The sequence below is a fragment of the Talpa europaea genome (genome assembly GCF_964194135.1).
Source record: "Talpa europaea genome assembly, chromosome: 6".
Classification (NCBI taxonomy): domain Eukaryota; kingdom Metazoa; phylum Chordata; class Mammalia; order Eulipotyphla; family Talpidae; genus Talpa; species Talpa europaea.
The window spans coordinates 22,476,677-22,497,499 of NC_140072.1; the positions used below are offsets into that span (position 1 = coordinate 22,476,677).

General features: G+C 38.4%; 1 protein-coding gene across 1 annotated transcript; it reads left to right on the forward strand.

Annotated features, from left to right (window-relative positions):
* Window positions 1-10,394: 10,394 nt before the first annotated feature.
* MORN2 (MORN repeat containing 2) lies at window positions 10,395-14,459 on the forward strand (the record flags this gene model as incomplete). The annotated part of the gene is made up of 3 exons (XM_084235854.1): window positions 10,395-10,409; window positions 12,991-13,127; window positions 14,357-14,459. The coding sequence occupies 3 exons, from the start codon at window positions 10,395-10,397 to the stop codon at window positions 14,457-14,459; spliced, it is 255 nt and encodes an 84-aa protein (XP_084091980.1).
* Between the last annotated feature and the right edge of the window lie 6,364 nt (window positions 14,460-20,823).

The window sequence follows — 20,823 nt, forward strand, 5'->3', positions numbered from 1 at the left end:
CTTCACCTGCAAGAGAAAAACAATGTAGATATCATAAAATACACCAAGTTTGTCTCAGTTATGGATTATAGCCTATTTTAAAGAAATAAAGAGAAATGAATATTTTTAAGAGAGTCAATTCCAGGAAAGTATGGATAAACAAAAGATTTATGAGAACTCCCTTAACCCCTGGAATAATATTTAGTGAGTTTTCAGATACAGATTTCTTAACCAGAGACGTGGACCAGAAACACAGAGAACTTTCAAAGCACACATGACATTCTGATTTGGTACAGTTTGGTACAGAGTTTTAAAAACTAGAAGTAACAGAAAGAAAGCTGGAAAATTCACAAATATGTAGGGATGAAATAACATCCTCTTGAACAACCCATGGCTCAAAAAAGAAATCAAAAGGTAAGTAAAAATATGTCTTTTTTTTAAAAAAGATTTATTTATTTATTTATTTATTTATTTATACATACAAGCACTGGGTACAGTCAGAAGCACAGGAGGGTGACAGAATTCACCAGAGCCAGAGTGGGGAACAGAACAGGCAGATCGACGAAATACACTGCTGAGGGGAGCAGCGGGCAGCAGGAGAGGTCTGAGCGCCATGTGGGCCCCTCGCTGGTGGCCAGGGATCGAACCAGCACTGCAGAGGCTGCAGGCAGCTTCGCAGCCCAGCGCTCAACCGCTGCACCACCAGGGGAGGCCCTAAAAATATGTCTTGAAACAAACAAACAAAAAAATGGATTCATAACACACCAATAATGTATGTGATGCAGCAAAAGAAGGTCTAAGAAAATTAAAGAACCTAAGCTTATCCCTCAGGAAACTAGAAAGAGAATAAATTGAATCCAACGTAAGTAGAAAGAAATAAAAAAACACCAGAGAGAAATAAATAAAAGACTAGGAAGACAAAGAAAGTAAGAGTTGTTTTTTTTTTTAAAGATAAATGAAATTGCCAAGGCTTTAGTCAGACTAAGAAAAAAGGAGAGAAAACTCAAATAAATAAAGTGAGAAATAAGATACATTATGACTGGTACCACAGAAATACAAAGGACCTTAAGTGACTACTATAAACAATTATATGCCAACAAATTGGAAACCCTAGAAGAAATGAACAAATAACTAGAACTATACAACCTAGAAAAAAACTGAATCATGAAGAGATAGAAAATATGAATAAGCCAATAATGAATAAGAAATTAATCTTCAATTTCTTAAACAATCAAAAACCTCCCAATAAAGAACAGTCCAGGACTAGATGGCTTCATTGGTAATGTCTACCAAACATTTAAACTCTTCCAAAAAATAGAAGAGGAAAGACCACTAACATACTCACTTTAAAAAGCCAACATTACTCTGATGCCAAAACCACACAAGTATATAAGAAAAAAAAAATTACAGGCCAATATCCCTGATGAACATAGATGTAAACATTATCAACAAAATACTAGTAAACAGGGGCCTCCCCGGTGGTGCAGCGGTTGAGCGCTGGGTTGCGAAGCTGCCCGCAGCCTCTGCAGTGCTGGTTCGATTCCCGGCTGCTCCCCGGCCACCGGAGGAGGGTCCCACATGGCGTGCAGACCTCTCCTGCCGCTCGCTGCTCCCCTCAGCAGTGTACCTCAGTCTGCCTGTTCTGCTCCCCGCTCTGGCTCTGGTGAGCTCTCTCACCCTCCCGCGCTTCTGACTGTACCCAGTGCTTGTATAAATAAATAAATACATCTAAAAAAAAAAATAAACAAACTATAAAAAAAAAATACTAGTAAACTGAGTTCAATAATATTTTAAAAGGTTTATATGCCATGGTCAAGGAGGATTCATTCCTGGATGCAAGGATGGCTCAACAACTGCAAATTAATCAGATTAAGAATAAAGGATAAAAATCACATGATCATCCTAACAGATGAAGAAAAAGCATAACAAAATTCAACGTCCATTCATGATAAAAACTCTCAACATATATGGTGCAGAAGGAACGTAATTCAACAAAATAAAGGCCATAAATAACAAACCCACAGTTAACACCACGCTCAATGGTAATAAGCTGAAAGATCAGGAATTAAATAAGGATCTCCACTCTCACTGCTTATTCAACACAGTAGCAGAAATCCTAGACAAAGTAATTAGGCAACAAAGAGAAATAAAAGGCAATCAGAGGCCTCCCTGGTGGCGTAAGGGGTTAAGATGCAACCCATGAAGCTATCCACAGTCACTGCACCATGAGTTCAATTGCCAGCCAGGGAACTACCCACATGGCACAGCACACCCCTCCTGTCTCACCTGCTGCTCCGCTCAGCAGTGTATTTCAATCTGTCTGTTCTGTTCCCCCCTCTGTCTCTGGTGAAATCTCTCACCCTCCACACCTCTGGTCTGTACCCCATTTTTTGTATGCATAAATAAATAAATCTAAAATAAAAAAAATAAAGGCATCCAAATTAGAAAATAGGCAAAATAGTCTCTATTTGCAGACGACAAAATATTATATATAAAAAATCCTAAGGACTCTACCAAAAAACAATTCGAATAAACGAATTCAGTAAAGTTGCAGGGCAGGATAAGTTAAGATTAACAACGGATATGACAGAATAAAGGAGGTCAGAGGGCAATGCCATAATTTAGTCAAAGTACTCAAAAAAAAAAAATGTCAACCAGGAATCCTATATCCAAAAAGCTTGCTTTAAATGAAGGCAAAATAAAAGCTTTCCCAGATAAAAACTGAGAATTTTTTGTCAGTAGACCTGTTTTGTAAGAAGTCCTAAAGGAAGCTCTGTAAGCTGAAGTTAAGTGATCCTAGGTAGTAATTCAAAGTCACACAAAAAAACTAACAGCACCTTAAAGGTCATTATATAATTAGGAAAAACAATATAAATGCACAATTGATTTAAAAAGCAATTGCTTAAAATAATAAGTGTATGATGTAATGCTGGGTGTATAATAGAGTGGTGTAATACATTTGCCAATAATAACATAAGTGGATGAGAGCATAGTTGTACTGGGCTAAGAAAATGACGACAGATAGTAAAGTATTAATCATAAAAATGGTTTGATGAGTTTGTTGCATTAATATATATAATAATAATATAAAAAGAAAGGGAAATGAATATAGCAATATAGGAGAAAGAATTCTATATATCACTTAAATTGAGCTAGGTTCTATCTCACACTGATTCTGATAAATTAAGATGTATATGACAAACTCCAGAGCAGTCATTAATAAGCAAACAAATTTTTAAAAACACTGAAAGATAAAATAAATGAAAAGTAAAAAGATGGAAATAGATAAATTATGTAAATAGCAATCACAAAAAGCTGGAGTGGCTATGCTACTATCAGAACAAATAGCTTAAAGCAAAAAATATGACTACAGATAAAGAAGGGCTTTTCAAAATGATAAAAGGCAAGGGCCTCCCCTGGTGGCTCAGGTGGTTGAGCACAGAGCTGTGAAGCTGTCTGCAGCCTCTGCAGCACTGGTTAGATCCTGGCCTGCCGGTGAGGGTCCCACATGGCACAGCAGACCTCTCCTGTAGCGCCCACTGCTCCCCTCAGCAGTGTATTTCGTCAGTCTGCCTGTTCTGCTCCCCGCTCTGTCTCTGGTGAATCCTCTCACCCTCCTGGCCTGTACCCCGGTTCTTGTATAAACAAATAAATAAAATTTCAAAACGATAAAAGGGTCACTACATCAGGAGATACAATTCTAAATATTCAGTAGTCCCATTTGACTGTAGGACATACCTTCCAAGATCCTCAGGGGTAGCCTGAAACTGAAGAGAGTACCAATCCCTGTATATACTATGTTTTTTCCTATATATATATGTATCATAAACTTTAATTTATAAATCAGTCACAGTAAGAGAGTAACAACAATAAAACAGGATAATCATAACTCTTTCTCTCTAAACTGAAACCACAGAAATTGAAACTGAGGCCAAGAAGGGACTATGGTTTATGAACCTCATGACAGCACCAAACACAAAGCTTTTAACAACTGATTTCAGCGAAAGGACAAATAGTCAATTCACTAGCAGTGGTCTTCAATACCACATTTCAATAATGGTGGAACACTTAGATAAAAGATCAATAAGGAAAATAGAAGAGTTGAAAAATAGCACAAACCAAGTAGACCTAAGAGACATCTACAGAACACTCACCTAAGAGCAAAGTATACATTCTTCTCACAATGCTCATGGAAAATTTTCCAGGACAAACTTCAATAAATTGAAAAGATAGAATAAAACAAAGTATGTTTTTACAACCATAGTGGAGTAAAATAAGAAATGAAAGCAAGAAAATAAAAAAAATTTAAAAAAGAAAGAGAAAATATTTGGGAAATGTACAAATACGTGGAAATTAAATTAGATCTCTTAGTATCCATTTCCTTAAAATCCTTCTTAATTTCATATATGTATTGAGTGTCTATGTTTGTCTCCTATCTTATCCTCCCAGAAAGCTCTTTGAAGGTAAGCATCAAGTCTTTATTGATGACCACACTGTCTTTAATGCAGGGTCTGGCATATAGTAGGAATTCCATATGTATTTGTGGAATGAATGAGGAAGGCTAAATAAATTACTTATATGAGAATAGAAATTTGTTAATTTATTTATTCATGCCATTAAGTACTTACTAAATGCTTATTATGTGCCGATCTTAGGGATATAACAGCAAAGGCCATAAAATTCCTGCTTACCTCTGGGGAGTAAAACACACAATAAATAAATGAGTAGATAATATATCTAAAGTGTTATGAAGGAAACCCTGAGGCTGTTATTTTAAATAGAGTGGTCATCTAAGGCCTCTCTGAGATCATATTTGAGCTGACACCTGAACAAAGTACAAGAATAAGCCAAGAAAAAGAGCAGAAGCAATAACAGATGCAAAGGGTTGAATCTAGAATATCCTCAATACACTGGGTTGAATGACTAGAGAGGTGGGGCAACGGCTTGATATTATGTTTTAAAACAATCACCCTAGGTGCTACGGGAAGAATAAAAAGAGTGTAAGGAGAAAGCAAAGAGCAGTTAGGAAACTACTTCAGTTGTTCAGTATAAGGAACAAAAGAATGTGTTGGACTAGGGTGGGAGGAGTTGAGTTGGTAAGTGTTCAGATTCTAACTGTATTTTAAAGATTAATTTGATGAAACTGTCTACTACCGCTTTAAGTTTTTTGGCCCAGATTAATGGGGGTGAATAGTGGTGCCATCTGCATAGGATGGGGATATTGGGTAGGAAAAGATTTGGGGGTGTCATGAATTAGGATATGCTATATCTGAGATGCCTATTAATACTGACATGAAGATGCATAGGAGGTATTGAATATAAAAATCTGCACTGAAGGGAAAGATGAGTTCATTTCATTCAGTCCTTTAAAAATCTTTTTTTTTAAGATTTATTTTTATTTTTATATAAGAATTGGGGTACAGGCCAGAGGTGTGGGAGGGTGAGAGGATGCATCAGAGACAGAGCGGGGAGCAGAACAGGCAGACAGACTGAAATACACTGCTTAGGGAAGCAGTGGGTGAGACAAGAGAGGTCTGCTGTGCCATGTGGGTATCTCCCTGGCTGGCTGGGAATTGAACCCGCGCTGCAGTGGCTGTGGACAGCTTCATAGCACTGTGGTCAACCTGTCACACCATCAAGGAGGCCCATCCTTTAAAAATCTTATAAGGTACATATTATTTTCTATATTTATAGAATAGAAAACTAGATCACAGAAAATGATATACTTTGTCTAATGTCATCAACTATAGAAGCAAAATCTGGAGTCAGGATTTGAAACAATCCATTTGACTCTAAATCTGAATTTTTTTTTTTTTTTTATTTATACAAGCACTGGGTACAGTCAGAAGCGTGGGAGGGGAGGATTCACCAGAGCCAAAGCGGGGGACAGAACAGGCAGACTGACGAAATACACTGCTGAGGGGAGCAGTGGGTGTGACAGGAGAGGTCTGCGCGCCATGTGGGACCATCACCGGTGGCTGGGGATCGAACCGGTGCTGCAAAGGCTGCGGGCAGCTTCGTAACCCAGCGCTCAACCACTGGGCCACCAGGGGAGGCCCTAAATCTGAAATTCTTTCCACCATATCTCATTCATGTAGGTGTATGTGACGTGCATGTTTGCATACATACCCATGCGTGCGCACACACACACACACCCCTCCCTTATATTTTTTTAAGTTTTAAGTTTAAAGATAGGTCTTAATTTATAAAGATGACTGAGTGATGACACAGGTAGGTCAAAGCCATTGAAAGATGACACAGGAAGGTCAAAGCCATTGGCTTAGTGTACAAGAAAGACATGAAGGAAATGGCTGGGAATAGGATGGTCTGCATTTGAAAGGCACGTTAACAGGTGAGTTATGGCCTGGGAAAGACAGTTTCTTCCTGGCCAGCTAGGACCCCAAGATGTCAAAACATTAAAAAAATATAGAAAAAAAGATTACTATTGTTCCAATCCCAACTTAAGAGCCTATCGTTATAACTTCCCTCTGACTCCAAATCCTCTTGGATAAAATCATAAGAAAAAAGTCCAACCACCTCAAGTTCTTCTGTAAAAAGTGGTATATATACATATATATATACACACATTCATATACACAGACCCACAAAAACATAAGGTCATTAAGCAACTATGAAAAGACTAAAACATAGAAAAACTGAATTCTGGCAAGATTGTGCATAGAAAATTACCTATTATTTCTAAAATTTTAAAAAAGGGAAAGTATTAAAAGAAAATAAACAAAAAACAACAGGAAGATCAAAAACTGCCCAGCCTAGGTGTGTTTTTGTAGTAAGAAATATTCAGAAAAAAGCAAGAAGATATAGTGCTCCTATCAAATAAGCGTGACTGATCAACCAGAGCAAATCCACAACGACTTTGCCCAAGAGCAATCAACAACTTTTCTCACACCAACCCAGAAAATGTCACCTTTACTAGTTGATTTCAGATCTGCCCTCAAAATTTTTAACGAAGTCTTGTTGGTTGTATCCCACACGACCCTCCCCAGGCATTTTTCAGGAAAAAGGAATTGGGTTATGTAATCCACATGGATAGATTACACTGTTCTAGTCCATCTGGCCTGCAAAGATTCCAACTACCTTTTATCCTCGTGGCCACAGAGACCTGAGTTTGGCTTGAAAAAAAGTATCCTTTGTTTCGCATCCAAAATTGGTTCCCAGGTACAGAATCATCAGGCACGACACTGAAAACTGACCGGACACCATTCCCCCCCGGGGCAAATCAGACTGTACGTCCAGCTCCATGCAGATACCCAACCCTGCTACCTTGGCCTCAACTCGCATCGTTCCAATCCTCTCCCCAAATACCCACTCAGTTCAAGATGGAGACAGCGGCAGGAAACGAAGCCTGAGTCCCTCCACTTCAACCTTTTACCCGGCCCTGAGCTTGAATTCAGCTCCGGAGCCCCGGGCCTGGGCGTGGACAACCTCGGCCGCCGACCCCCGCCTGGCCGGGTTCGGAGAACTGGGCTCCTCCAGGTCCCGACTCACCGGCCCGGGGCGGCCCGACGGGGTCCCACGGCAGCGGGGGGCGACAGGCCGGCGCGCTCTCTGACAATCAGGGCGGCTGCAGACCTCGCCCACGGACACTCATCCCTCATCCGCGGAAGGGGAGGCCGACCCCGGGTCGAGCGCGGCTTCCCCGGGCGGCTGCGCGGAGGCGGCGCCCGGGGCTCAGGCGTCAGGCCCGGCTCGGCCACCTGGGCGGACCTCACCTGCGGCCGGCGCGCCGCGGCCCTGCCGCCGCACAGGCCCGGCGCCTTCCGATTGGCCTGGCCGCGGCCGCCGCGCGTTCGCTTCCGGGTCAGAGGTGCCCGGTCGCCCCGGCAACCAAGTCGCTGTCGGCGCTCAGCTGCCTGCCCCGCTCCCGGCCGCGGAGCTGGAGGCCCAGGGCGAATTGCAGAGTCAAGAAAATGTCGCGGACCCCTGTTTGGCAGGTCGGTGCCTCCCGTCCCGACACCCCGGGCGGAGAAAGGCGCCCTGAGTAGAATTCGCATCGAGCCAGGGCTCGGCCCCAGATGACTCTCCGATGGCGGGACTGATTTCCTGAGCGTCTACACTGCGGGTGGGGGACGCAGAGAGCCCCCCGGCCTGGAAATCAGGACACCTGGGTTCTAGCTTGCATCCGGCCGTTGATTCGCTGTCGTGACACTTTAGACAAATGCCATCTCTTCGGGTTTTAGTTTACTCTGCTTGGTGCCGGCCGGTCTTAGGTTCTCTCCAGCGCTAACATGACAAAATTTCGAATGTAGAACCATGGAAAACCCCTCGGGTTCTTGTATGATTGTATTTAGTGCTGCGCTTAGTAAACATTTAATGATCGCATCCCAAGTACCATTCATTTCACTAAACGTCCCGTTCCAATCAGTGCTAAGCACTAAACTGGACAGTAGGGAGAGAAGAGAGATTTGGCTAACGTGGGATCCCTGGCCTAGCGGAGTAGGAGTGCAATAGGGAATTCTGGCCTAAATTATTTTAATAGGGCCCTAAATACTGTAGCAGGAATAAGCCCAGACTCATACTTGATCTCCTAGAGGAATCTGGGGTGAGGGGAGATAAGAAAGGCTTTGTTGGGTGATAAATACATTTTTTTTTAGTGTGCCTCTTTCTGGGGAAAAGTTTCCGTTCCTGTATTCCAGTTAAGTAATTTTCTTTTTCTTGTATCTATTCTGCTATTCAGCCCTACTAAGGAATTTTATTTCCCCAATTATTTATTTTGTATACCTCTAATTATTTCTTTTTATTTTGAAATAACACCCATTCCTATTTCAAAGGTATTATACACTCCCTTTCTGTCTCAGGAGGTTACAGTATTTTAAAGCCTTCTACTATTATGTTAGTAACTCTGGCCATCAGGGGGGATGAACCTCCAGTGGCACCTAAGTGAATTTTTTAAATTAAAAATATCCTTTTGCCCCACCCATTTAGATTCTCATTTAGTAATGTGGAGCAGAGCCTAGATGCTTGTAAGTGTCCCAGATGATTCTGATGGGCCACATCAGAATGAATAACATTCTGGTAGACACTATTGTCCTAGAAGTTAGAGTTTATTTAGCTTCTCTAGATGCAGGTTTGTTTATGTTTTTTTTTTTTTATTACCAGAAAAAGATAGTTTCTAATGTTTTAATCCACTAACTGTGTCAGGGCTCTGAGGCATAGATTCCCCTTGGTCCTGTAGTTATCTTTTTTCATTATTTACTTGGTGCCCATCTTCAATCTCATTCTGAGACACTGCCACCCAACCTAACCCCTCCTCACTATCTTTATTTTCTGTTTTCGCCTACTGCCAAATTAAGAGATTCCTTAATCTGGGGCCTCCCCGGTGGCGCAGCAGTTGAGCGCTGGGTTGCGAAGCTGCCCGTGGCCTCTGCAGCGCCGGTTCGATCCCCGGCGGGTCCCAAATGGTGCGCAGACCTCTCCTGCCGCCCCCTGCTCCCCTCAGCAGTGTACTTCGGTCCTTCTGCCTGCTCTGCTCCCCACTCTGGCTCTGGTGAATTCGCTCACCCTCCCGCACTTCTGACTGTACCCAGTGCTTATATAAATAAATAAATCTTTAAAAAAAAAAAAAAAAGATTCCTTAATCTGCTTTGCCTCTGAAAGACAATCAATAGACCACAGATACTACCCGAGAGAAATAAAAGCATATTCAACATAAAAACTTACTTATCAATGTCCACAGTAGCATTATTCTTAACAATCCAATGGAAAACAGTCGATCAGCTGATGAATGAATAAACAAAAGTGTTATTTCTGTGCAATGGACTACTATTCAGCACCAAAATAGAGATGAAGTACTGATATACACCAGAACATGGATGAACCTTGAAAACATACCAAGTAAAAGAACTCAGTCACACAGGATCATGTATTATATGATTCTGTTTATATGAAATTCCTGGCATAGACAAATTCCTGGAATATACTTTGGAGACAAAGTATATTATTATCAAGGACTGGGGCTGAAGTGGGGTGGGGAAGTGTATGAAATTAGGGAAACAGAGTAATTGCTAAAGGTTGCAGGATTTCTTTGGAGGAGATCATTGAAGTATTCTAAAATTAGATTATAGTGATAGCTACAGGACCTGAAATGCTAAAAAAAAAAGGAATTTTACGCTTCTTAAGAGAAAGTTTTTATGTTATGTCAATTGTATATTAATAAACTTATTTTAATAAAAATAAATCATCTAGACAAAATTATTTATTCCCTCAGGACCCTACACTAGATAATGGAAATGCCAAGTAATCATGATATGCTTATGACCATATGAAGTGACTCTATTTGGTTAGTTCTTAAGGCACATTTGTTATAGGTCTAATGTAAAAGTATTTATTTATGTGATTTCTCTTATCTTCTAAAACAGCTGCAGAAGTATATAAGATAAACTTTATATTTCCAAATGGAGACAAGTATGGTAAGCATAAATTTCAATTACTTTTTCTATGTAGACTAAAATTAAATAGCTTAAGAGCAAAGAATGAGACTGTAACATTTTATAAAAATGCTGTTGAGATATTCATTCATGGTGCGAGCCAGGCTACTCATGCTGTGTGACAAAGTCCAAGCATGGGGGAAATTCCTGAAAATCAGGAGGCTCCACAGCTGGCTCCTGCTACTTCCTTTTATTTTGTTTATGGCAGTCCTTGTAATTATGGGAATTTTGTATGGGCTTCAAAATAACAAAATGAATGATGACATCAATGCCAATTTCAGTGCTGTATATTCCAATAATCTGAGTGATGTCCATTCCAGTATAATTGGTAATGAGACGATTTCCAATATTTCTCAATGTCCCCCGATTTGTAAATCATCTACCATGAGCAATGCTGAATTCTTTAACAAATTACACTTGGAAGAACTATTGGAACCAAGCCTGGTGGAGGTCTCCACTGAGGAAAGCCCTAAGGTGTCCCTAAAATGACAAGATCCAAGAAAAGGAACACCACATGTTGTTCCTACAGTTTTGGGGACATTTGGCCCTGCATATAAAATAGGAGGCCGCCTTTGGTATCCCCCTCGAGGCAAGCCTATAAGCAAAATAGATTTTCTCACTCCTACCCCACCCTTCCCCTATACTGGAATTTATGATGAAAATATGAACAAATGATTCAAAATTAATGGTACGAAGGTGTTGGCATCCTCTGTTTCTTTATGGGAGAGAATAAAAAGGTCAGGTCCCCCTTGGTGCCTCATGAGTCAGGAAGCCAGGCGCCAGTGCCACAAGGTGGAATAGGATCTAGATAAAATTAAATGCAGTTATTGTCATAGAATGTTAGTAGATGGCCTATAAAGTACGTGAGCTGGGTTAAAAGCAGATATGTAACTTTTTATCTTAGGAACAATAGGCAGTTTTGAGGTTTGCCATTTATTCACAATGCTTGCTTAACCTTTATTCACCTAGTTTAGCCTGTATAAACACATAGGACATGCTCTGTCTAGCACACTTGCCCACTTCTTCAAGTTGTTAAGATTATAGGAAAATTAATAAGGTCGAGTTGACCAGAACGAGGGAAAAGTAAAAGTAGATGGTGTACTTTTGTTAAACAATGATGTAAGATGTTTCGGAGGAAATTGTAACCACAAGTGCACATGCTGTAAAAGAAACTGAAAGAACAAAGAAATAAAAAATGTATAAAATAAAGTCCCACTGAGGCTATCAGCAGGAGATGCTTGCCACCTGATCGAGTGTCTGTGTCTTCTTATTCGCTGACACCACCCTTTCCTTCGTGAACCCTACCTCGGCTGGAGCTGGACTCCGGCACATTCAATTAAATAAAGTAACAGAAATATTAATAGATGAACACGTTTTAAATCTAAACTCTAATGTTAGGTCTACATAATAGGCCTTCGAAACCTATGGGATCTGTCAATCCTCCTGGCCCTTTGGGTCAGTGCCTTCAGACTGAGCTCCTCATTTTGGGTCTCATTGGTTTTAGTATTGTGGAGCCAGAGTGACCCACAGAAGGGCAGTTGTGATTAGGCCTGAACATAAATACTTTTTTTAAATTTTTTTTATCTTTATATTCCCCATACAATTGCAACCCCCTTATTTTGACCCCAATTCCTCCTTTCCCTCCCCACCCTTCATAGTATGTCTCTGTGAACATAAATACTTTAGAATGTAGTTAAAGAGAAATCCCACTTATAAATTTCAGTATTTCTCTCTTGTTTAGATGGTGACTGTACAAGAACATCTTCTGGAATATTTGAGAGAAATGGAGTAGGTATTCATACCACTCCTAATGGGATTGTCTACAGAGGAAGCTGGAAAGATGACAAGGTATTATTGTTGATTTGCATACTGACAGTGAGCAAGAAACCCTCTTGATTAAATGATTCTAGGCATTTCACCATTAGTCAAAAACACATAGGAGCAGACTGTACAATAAGTAATAAATGACTATGTTTAACATTTATTAGCATATTACTAATATTAAACTCACGCAGAGTAATCATCATTATTATCTTTCTTATCTCATATTCATTGAGGAAAGCTAAATCCATTACATGATTTTCTCATATATTTCCTATGACAACCTTAAGAAGTAGGTACCATAAATAATTCTGTTTTACAAATGAAGAAACTCAGACTCAAGCTTCTTGTCCAACTAATAAGTAACGGAACAAAAAGTTTCCCCAAATCTGCCTGAATACAAATTTTTATTCTTAATAATGTCTTTGTACTGTTACAACTGGTCCAACTAAACTGGTTGCCTTTTAAGAGTTTTGGTATTTTCAAGTTTTCTCAGGGACCTCTTGTCATCATGGATCCATTAGATGTTCAAATGCCCCAGATCAGGAACTTTTACCTTGGTGGACTTCATAGAGAGATACATAAGAAGGACAATCTTAAAAATGTCTTATTTTTTGTGAAAATAAAGGGTATGCAATGATAGAATAAATAGCAATTAAGTAGATGATAGACATGTACATTTTTTAAATGTGCTAGGGAAACTGAAGTTTAGTTACTGAGTTATTTCATTTGTTACAAGTAGATGAATGGCTTTGGAAGACTTGAGCATTTTTCAGGAGCAGTATATGAAGGACAATTTAAGGACAATATGTTTCATGGATTGGGGACTTACACATTCCCATCTGGGGCAAAGTACACTGGAAATTTCAATGAAAATAGGTAAGCGTAACATAAAAAGTCACTGTAGTTCTATTAATAATAGATTCTTTTCAGGCACAAATTACTTAAATATTTAATTAATATTATGTAATTAATGTTTATATTCTTTTGTAATGTTTAGTTAAAGTATATTTTATAAGAACTTTTGGGTTATATTTTGGGGAAAAATATTATAAGGGAGGGTAAGATCACCATGAACCTCCAAAAGAAAGATCATTCTTGCTGATCATCTATTAGATTTTTCATTGATTTCCTTTTGACTCCTATACTCCTATGGAAGTTTTTACAGCCACCTTGTAAATAGAAAGCTTGTCACATTGAGAAAATTTATACCCAAAATTGCTTTAACTTGAAATCTTGATAAACTTTTTAAAAAAGCAACATTAAGGTTAATTTCATAGTTGTTTACTTCAGTTTGACCTGGTATGTGTGTACATTTTTCCTAGGCTAATTTTTTAAATGTAAGCAAAATTAATTAATTTCAAATTTTAGATATATGCCCACTTTGTTCTGGTCATATGTTGTCATTAGGCCTGAACATGTGGAAAATGGAAATGAAATGAAACATGAGCACAGCTTTACAAGTTTAGCCATTACACTGAATACATGCCATGTCATCCAAAGGTTCATTTTCATTTATAAATACCCCTTTATTAGTTACAGAAGTGAAAATACAACCCAATAGTTATGAAGTGATTGCTGCCAATTTTGAGGAGAGGAGAGGTTCATCTATTTTACTCCTTTCTGAGATAACACATAAATTTTTTCCACTGATGTTAATCAAGGGAGAAAAATAACCAATGGGATAAACATTTGTTTATATATGTGAAATGCATTTCCCCATATCCCAAGAGTCCAACAAACACCAGCACAGAAACACAGCACCTCAAACATAGTTGATGGCCAATGAGTATTTGTTAAATAAACAGATGAAAAAATTAAGCCGATATAAACTTTTCATTTTTTAATTGCTTGCTTTGGTTTTGTGTAAATTTAACAAATGTGATCCTAAAATCTCAGACCCAAAATTTGTATGTTGACAGTGTTCATTTGGAATAGTAATGTTTTTATAGGATATGAAACCAGGATGCCAGGTTTTATATCAAAGTTTGGAAGGAGAGTGAGAGAGAATTCTTTAGACATAGTATATAATATGCTAGATAATCTTACATCTAGACTGTAAATTCTTTGTCTTGGTTAATGAACAAACTTATTTTTTACTATTTCAGGGTGGAAGGTGAAGGACAATATACTGACATCCGAGGATTAGAATGGTGTGGTAACTTTCATTTCACCGCTGCTCCAGGCCTGAAGCTAAAGCTCCAAATGTAGATATTCTGCATTTAAAGTTTTAATGTGGTAGTTGAAGCTTTTAGTTGTAAGGAAAACAACTAAATCTGTCTATATATCCTACCTGTCTATGATAATTTTGCCAATAAAGCCATCACTCATGCCTTTTTGAACATTATTTTCATCATTTACAATTATAATCAATTGTAAATAAGTTATGGGATTCAATTGAGAGTTTACTCACTTTAATAAACACAGTAGAACTATTTAGATCTTGGCAAAATCAACTTTTAGTCCTACGCCAGAGTATGGTCATATTTAAAAAGTACATAGGTATCTCTGCTTTTTAAAAGTTCCTGTTATGCCACTTCATTTTTATGAAAGACCTACTTTAGTAACTTTTCACAAACCAAAAATCCAAAGAGGATTTTCACTTTTATGACAAAAGGTGAAAAGCAAGTATATCTGTGAACATTTGTTTTGCAGCAGTGTAAGGCCTTAGTTACAAGCTTGCCCAGTCCTCAGAGCAGACAGAAAGCAGGTCACGAAGCCCTGTGTGGGGCCAGGAATAAGTCTTTATTATGAGGCAGCAGGAGACACAGGTAGCAATGGGGGCAGAGTCCAGCAGCGGCAGTCCCCTGGGCTCTGGCCATAGCAGAGGCTCCGTGGCCCAGGAATGTCCAGTGAGACCCCCACCACCACCTCAGGAGCCCTATTAGTTTTTATAGTTTTATAAGAGCCCTATTAGTTTATATATGCATAGACAAAGCCTGCTCAAGGCCAAGTTTAGGCCTAGTTTACAGAAGTGTGTTTCCCACACAGAACAACTGTGCAAGTTTACATTATTATTTACTGCTTTCCCATGGGAACTACATCTCAAAGCTACATGTTATCTACTAGGCCACCTGTGCCGGAAGACCACTGGGAAAATCTCTGAGAAAACTCTGTTTTCCCACAGGCCCTACAGGCAGCCATTCTAGAGGCAGCCTGCACCCTGAGCAGTGAGCATGGTACTGCCAAGCTCCTTCCCTGTGGCTATTTTACACAGGCTATGTATATTCTTACTTTTTCTATATGTTGGTGTTATTTTTAGGTGTTTTCAATATTTTTTGTTTAATTTCTTTGAAAAATATTGTATTTTGATGGGGATTGTATTTAACTTATCATTTTAGATGGGGTGATAATTTTGATTATATTGATTCTTCACATCCATGAGCATCCATCAGCATGAATGTCCTTCCATTTCTTTAAGTCACTATCCAAATCTTTTAATAGTTTTGCAATTCTTGTTGTAAAATTCATTTTATCTCAGTTAACTCCAAGTTATTTAATTCCTTCAGAATCAATTGTCCGTGGAGTTATTTTTCTTTTGGTTCTTGGTTATCTGTATCTTAGAAAGCTATAGAATTTTGTATGTTGATTTTGCGACCTGTCACTTACTCTTTTCATCTATTGTTTCTAATAGCTTTTCAGTTTTCTAATGGCTATTTGTTTCTAATATCTTCTGGATCCACAATGATCCCTTCCTCCAAGCCAGCTCCTTGGTCTAAGTGTCTCATATAATGTTGTGTCACCACTAGGGGATGAGAAAGCACCAGGCCAGCACCCAGTAGAGACTGTAGCTGAGACAGGGTTGCAGTCGAGAATTGTTCTTTTCTTTTCCAGTGCAGAGTCTTGTCCCAGGGTGTTGTGTCTATGTTAACAGATTCTTAAACTCTACTTGATGAAGGTGTTCTTTCGTTGTTTCAGTTTTAGTGCTAAGTGGTGCGGGGGTGGAGGAGCATGTGTTCTGCATATCCCAGCCTTAGGCTGCAAGTAGTAGAGATGGGTGAACTGACTTGATAATTCCCACTGGGCTGAGAGTCAGCTATTTTATACTGGAAGCCATAGCCTCAAGCCACTAATCCTCATTCTGTACCCCTGTCTCTTTATGTCTGCAATAGGGCATCCTCTGTCCTGGATGCCAACTCTGTGCATCCCCTTATCCAGGGCAGTGCCGTGTCTCCAAAGTCTCAGACGTTGACATGTGTCCCTGAATCAACAACCGTAGGGGGTTCCATATAGCCATCACCCCACCCTTCTCATGGGATGTGTTGCCCTGGTAGTATTGAAAACATGTAAAGGTCCCTTCATCCCTTTCTGCCAGACCATTAGTCTTGTACTGTGGTTGTTCTTTTTTCTTTATTCTGCAATTTAGTTGTGAGCATATGGATGAGGTGAGCCTGGTACATTTGCTCTGCTACCATCTTGCTTGACTCCCTGGACAAAGAATTTGAATGCATATTTCTTTAAAGAAGAGATACAAATGTCTAATAAGCAAATGAAAAGATGCTCAACATCATTACTCTTTAGGGAAATACAAATTAAAACCACAATGAGAACCACTACACAATCACTAAGATGGCTATATTAAAAAAAAGACAGATGATAATGAAGGTTGGCAGGGATGTGGAGGAACTGGGGCCCTCATACATTATTGGTGGGAATGGAAACAGTACAGCCACTGTGGAAAACAATTTCTCAAAAAGCTAGACATAGAGTTACCATATGACCCAGAAATTTCTGAGCATGCACTAAAGAGAATTGACTTGTTTAGGAATGTTCATGACAGCTTCCTATATAATAGCCCAGTACCAAAAATAATTCAAATAATCAATAGAATATTATTTGGCCATAAAAAAGAAATGAAGTATAGTCATCGCTTAACACTCAGAAAGCACCTAACATTCCTTTTTTTTTTTTAAAGATTTTTTTTATTTATACAAAAACCGGGGTACAGGCCAGAGGTGTGGAGGCTGAGAGGATTCACCAGACACAGAGTGGGGAACAGAACAGGCAGACTGAAGAATTACACTGCTCAGGGGAGCAGCGGGTGAGACAGGAGAGGTCTGCCCACCATTTGGGTTTGTCCGAGGCCGGCAGGGATTGAATCGACACACTGCAGAGGGTGCAGACAGCTTCATAGCGCTGCTCTCAACCACCTGTGCCACCAGGAAGGCCCCTGCACCTAACATTCTGAGCAATACACTGTTAGGTGATTTTGTTGTTGTGAGAATGTCAGAGTGTATGATTCTCCAAAAAGTACTTTTCCATTTCCTAGCATAGCAATTCAGGAGGCATCTTGGATTAGGAGTTGTGTCATTTATGACTTCTTTTTGCTTCTGCAGTACACTGGCAGTGTGTGTGTATTGATGCTTGAAGGCTTTGTTCACCCCACTGTTCTGGTGACAAAGGGCTTAAATTTGTAGCCTGTAACTTTTCTGCGAAGGAAGACTTTTATTCCCTCATGAAAATCCTTAAAACCCGGCAGTAACTTGGTCTCATGGATGGAAATCTTTTCGGGTATCCATTTCCAGAACAAGGAATTTTCACCCATATTGAAGATTTGCTCTCTCAAGTAATTGTCTTCCACAATCAGCTTATCTAGAATTTCCAAAATTTTTTTCAGTTGCCTTTACATCAGCACATGAAGACTCATCACTGACTTTCATTTTATGTAAAGAACAATGATGTTGAGTTGTTTACACCCTTCCACCCCCAGTAAATTCAGCATCATAGTTGGGTCCTGCCTTTTCCTTCAGCATTGCAAACAAAGTTTCTGCTTTGATTATGGTCATGAGGGTGATGAGAAGAATATACTGCTGTGTCTGGTCTTCTATCCAGGTCATTAGAAGTTTCTCTATATCTGATCTAGGCCTTTCTTGAATTTTTTTATTCTCACTAATTTCAATGAAGCAGATCCTTTAATAGCTTCTGTCATTGTGTTCTAGTTCTTCAAGATCATAGCTATGCTGGGATGGAGCAGATCTAGCGATCTGTGACCACTGATTTTTCATTTTCACGATCCTTAATCACTTTTGTTCCAGGTCAGACACTTGACATGACTTTTATTGGCAATGTTAGCCAGTGGATTTTGTGTATACATAGGGGTTATGACGAATAAAATATGAGATTAAATCAAGCACAAGGGGAAAATAATGCCAATAAGAGATACAGTGCACATGACACTACTGCCTGCATAAAATGATTAAAATATGTAGGGTATCACCAGGGAATAGGAATTTGGGGACCATAGCCTATCTTTATTCCATGGTTGACCCAAACATTGTTATGCTGTGGGTGTCTATTTTGACAAATGCTACATGAATGAACCTTGAAAACATTGTCTTAGGTGGCAGAAACCAGCACTAAAGGCCACATGTTGGGTGACTTTTATGTGACATATCCAGAATAGGCAAATCCAGAGACAGGACATAGCTAAGTGGTTGCCCAGGGTAAAGGAATTGGGAGGCATGGGGTTATTTTGGGGGTGATAGAAAAGTTCTAAAATTAATAGTGATGATTGAACCATCTTGAGAATATTAAAAATTATTCAACTGAATTGTTCATATTGAAAGATTTTATGTATAGTAAATGAGTTATTTATCAATTTTTTAAAAAGTAGATCTATGTGTCTACACATATTCTATGCTTAGAAAGCTTCTATACCTTTTAGATAAAGGTGTGTAACAGCTGCATATTAGATATTACAATGAAGACCTGAGTGGTTTTGCTGGAACTGTTTTTCCAAAACTGACAAAGAATGGTGAGTATAATAGATAACTTCTGTCAAATTTATTCATTCAAAATCTTGTGAACATTACTATTTTTCAATATGTCATTACCAAAAATATTTTTTATGTTTTTTTTTTCTGTGCTACTATAAAATCTGGGTCAAAATATTTTTTAAAATATTGAGATAAAATGTTATTTCTGTTAATTTCTCTTAATAGCTTTGTATTTCATTTCAAAAATCCTGTTTATAAATGATTCAAAATATATTTGAAAAAACTAGACATTTTTGGATCTGTTGCTTAGCACTAATTAGTATGGTTTTAGAATTAAATATTGTTCTACTACTTGATAAGGAGATAAGGACCTGGACAAGCTAAGATAAGGTGCAAGATTGTTTTCAGGGACACATGATGCAAATTCAAAACATCTGGAAAATATAGAAAAATACCTGTTTTATTGCATACTCAATTTTCCCCAATATTTTTCTTCAAATTCTTTAAGGTAGCAAAATAAATACTTTGCCTTTTAAACCTTTAACATTTTATTGATATATAAATGAGTTTTCAATGTTAAGTTTCAAAATTTCTAAGACACCAATGTCTTTCCTCTTCAGCAGTTTTCTTTCTTTTACTCCTGGAAACTAAATGCAGTTCAGTTGTTTGATTAGTTGATGCTAGAATTTGACCTGAAGCTTATATAATTAGAAGACACACTAGTTTTCCTCATTAAAAAGCCTATTTAGCATCTGACAGTCTCGTTTCTGGGAAAGTCAAACCTCTCTACTGCTTCTTTTTATAACCTTTAAATTAATTCTGAATTCAGATAAGCTTCCATCCGAGGATGATATAACCACTGCAGTCAACATGGGGTAAGTGAGTGCTTTATGTGCTTTGAGAGGCATTGAAAGGGAAAATATTTTCATAGAAGAAATCTCATAAATTCTTACTAATTTAGATTCAAAATATGCTAACATTTATTAAGAGACATTTAAAGAAATAACTTTTCAAAAGTTATAACAATTTGCTTAGTCTTGCTTAGTTTATGTATTATGCCTTGATCTGCTTTTGCAGGTTGTCAACTAATGAAATGCTAGAGGACAGAAGAATTTGCATGTTTACATATTTAGTTGAAACTGAGTTAAATTTTGAGAGTTGTCTTAAAGAAAGGGTGACAAGATTTTTTTATTTATTTATAAGGTAGCAAAAATCCAACATGTATATGTCTCTTTTGGATTAAGAATAAAGAAGGAAGAAGACTAGGAATGGAGGAAAGTTGATTTATGCCATTTATAACATAGAAAAGGGAAAGAGGATTCATTCAGAGTTCACTATCTACAGAAGAACGGGACATTTGTCAAATAATTCTAAACCCATTTTAGAGTTTTGGGAGCATGATGAAAGAACTGGGTTTTACTTAAAAGCTTTCTAATCTTAAGTGAGAATAGATAATATTATAATTAGTATTAGAATTGTAGGGGGTTTGCATATTGAAGCAATAGTATTCTGAAAATACAAAAATTTACATTACACCTTTGTCTTTTTTTATAACTCATTTTAGTACAGAATTATATTGCTGCAAATAATATAGTCACTTCATTGGAGGCACTTCTGGAGGATTTAATATAAATGATCAGAAACTGGTACTAGAGAAATAAACTTTTACACCTACTTCTTCTAAACCCTAGTTTCTATGAATTTAATTTCCATGAATTCAGTATATATTTTTGTTAATATCCTGGGCTCTGAAAATGCGATCTAAACCAGTTTAAAATCTCAGAGGCTTTTGAAAGAAAGTTGATCATATTATTGTTAACTTTGAGTGCAAGTATATAGGTTAACACGTAAGTGCCTTG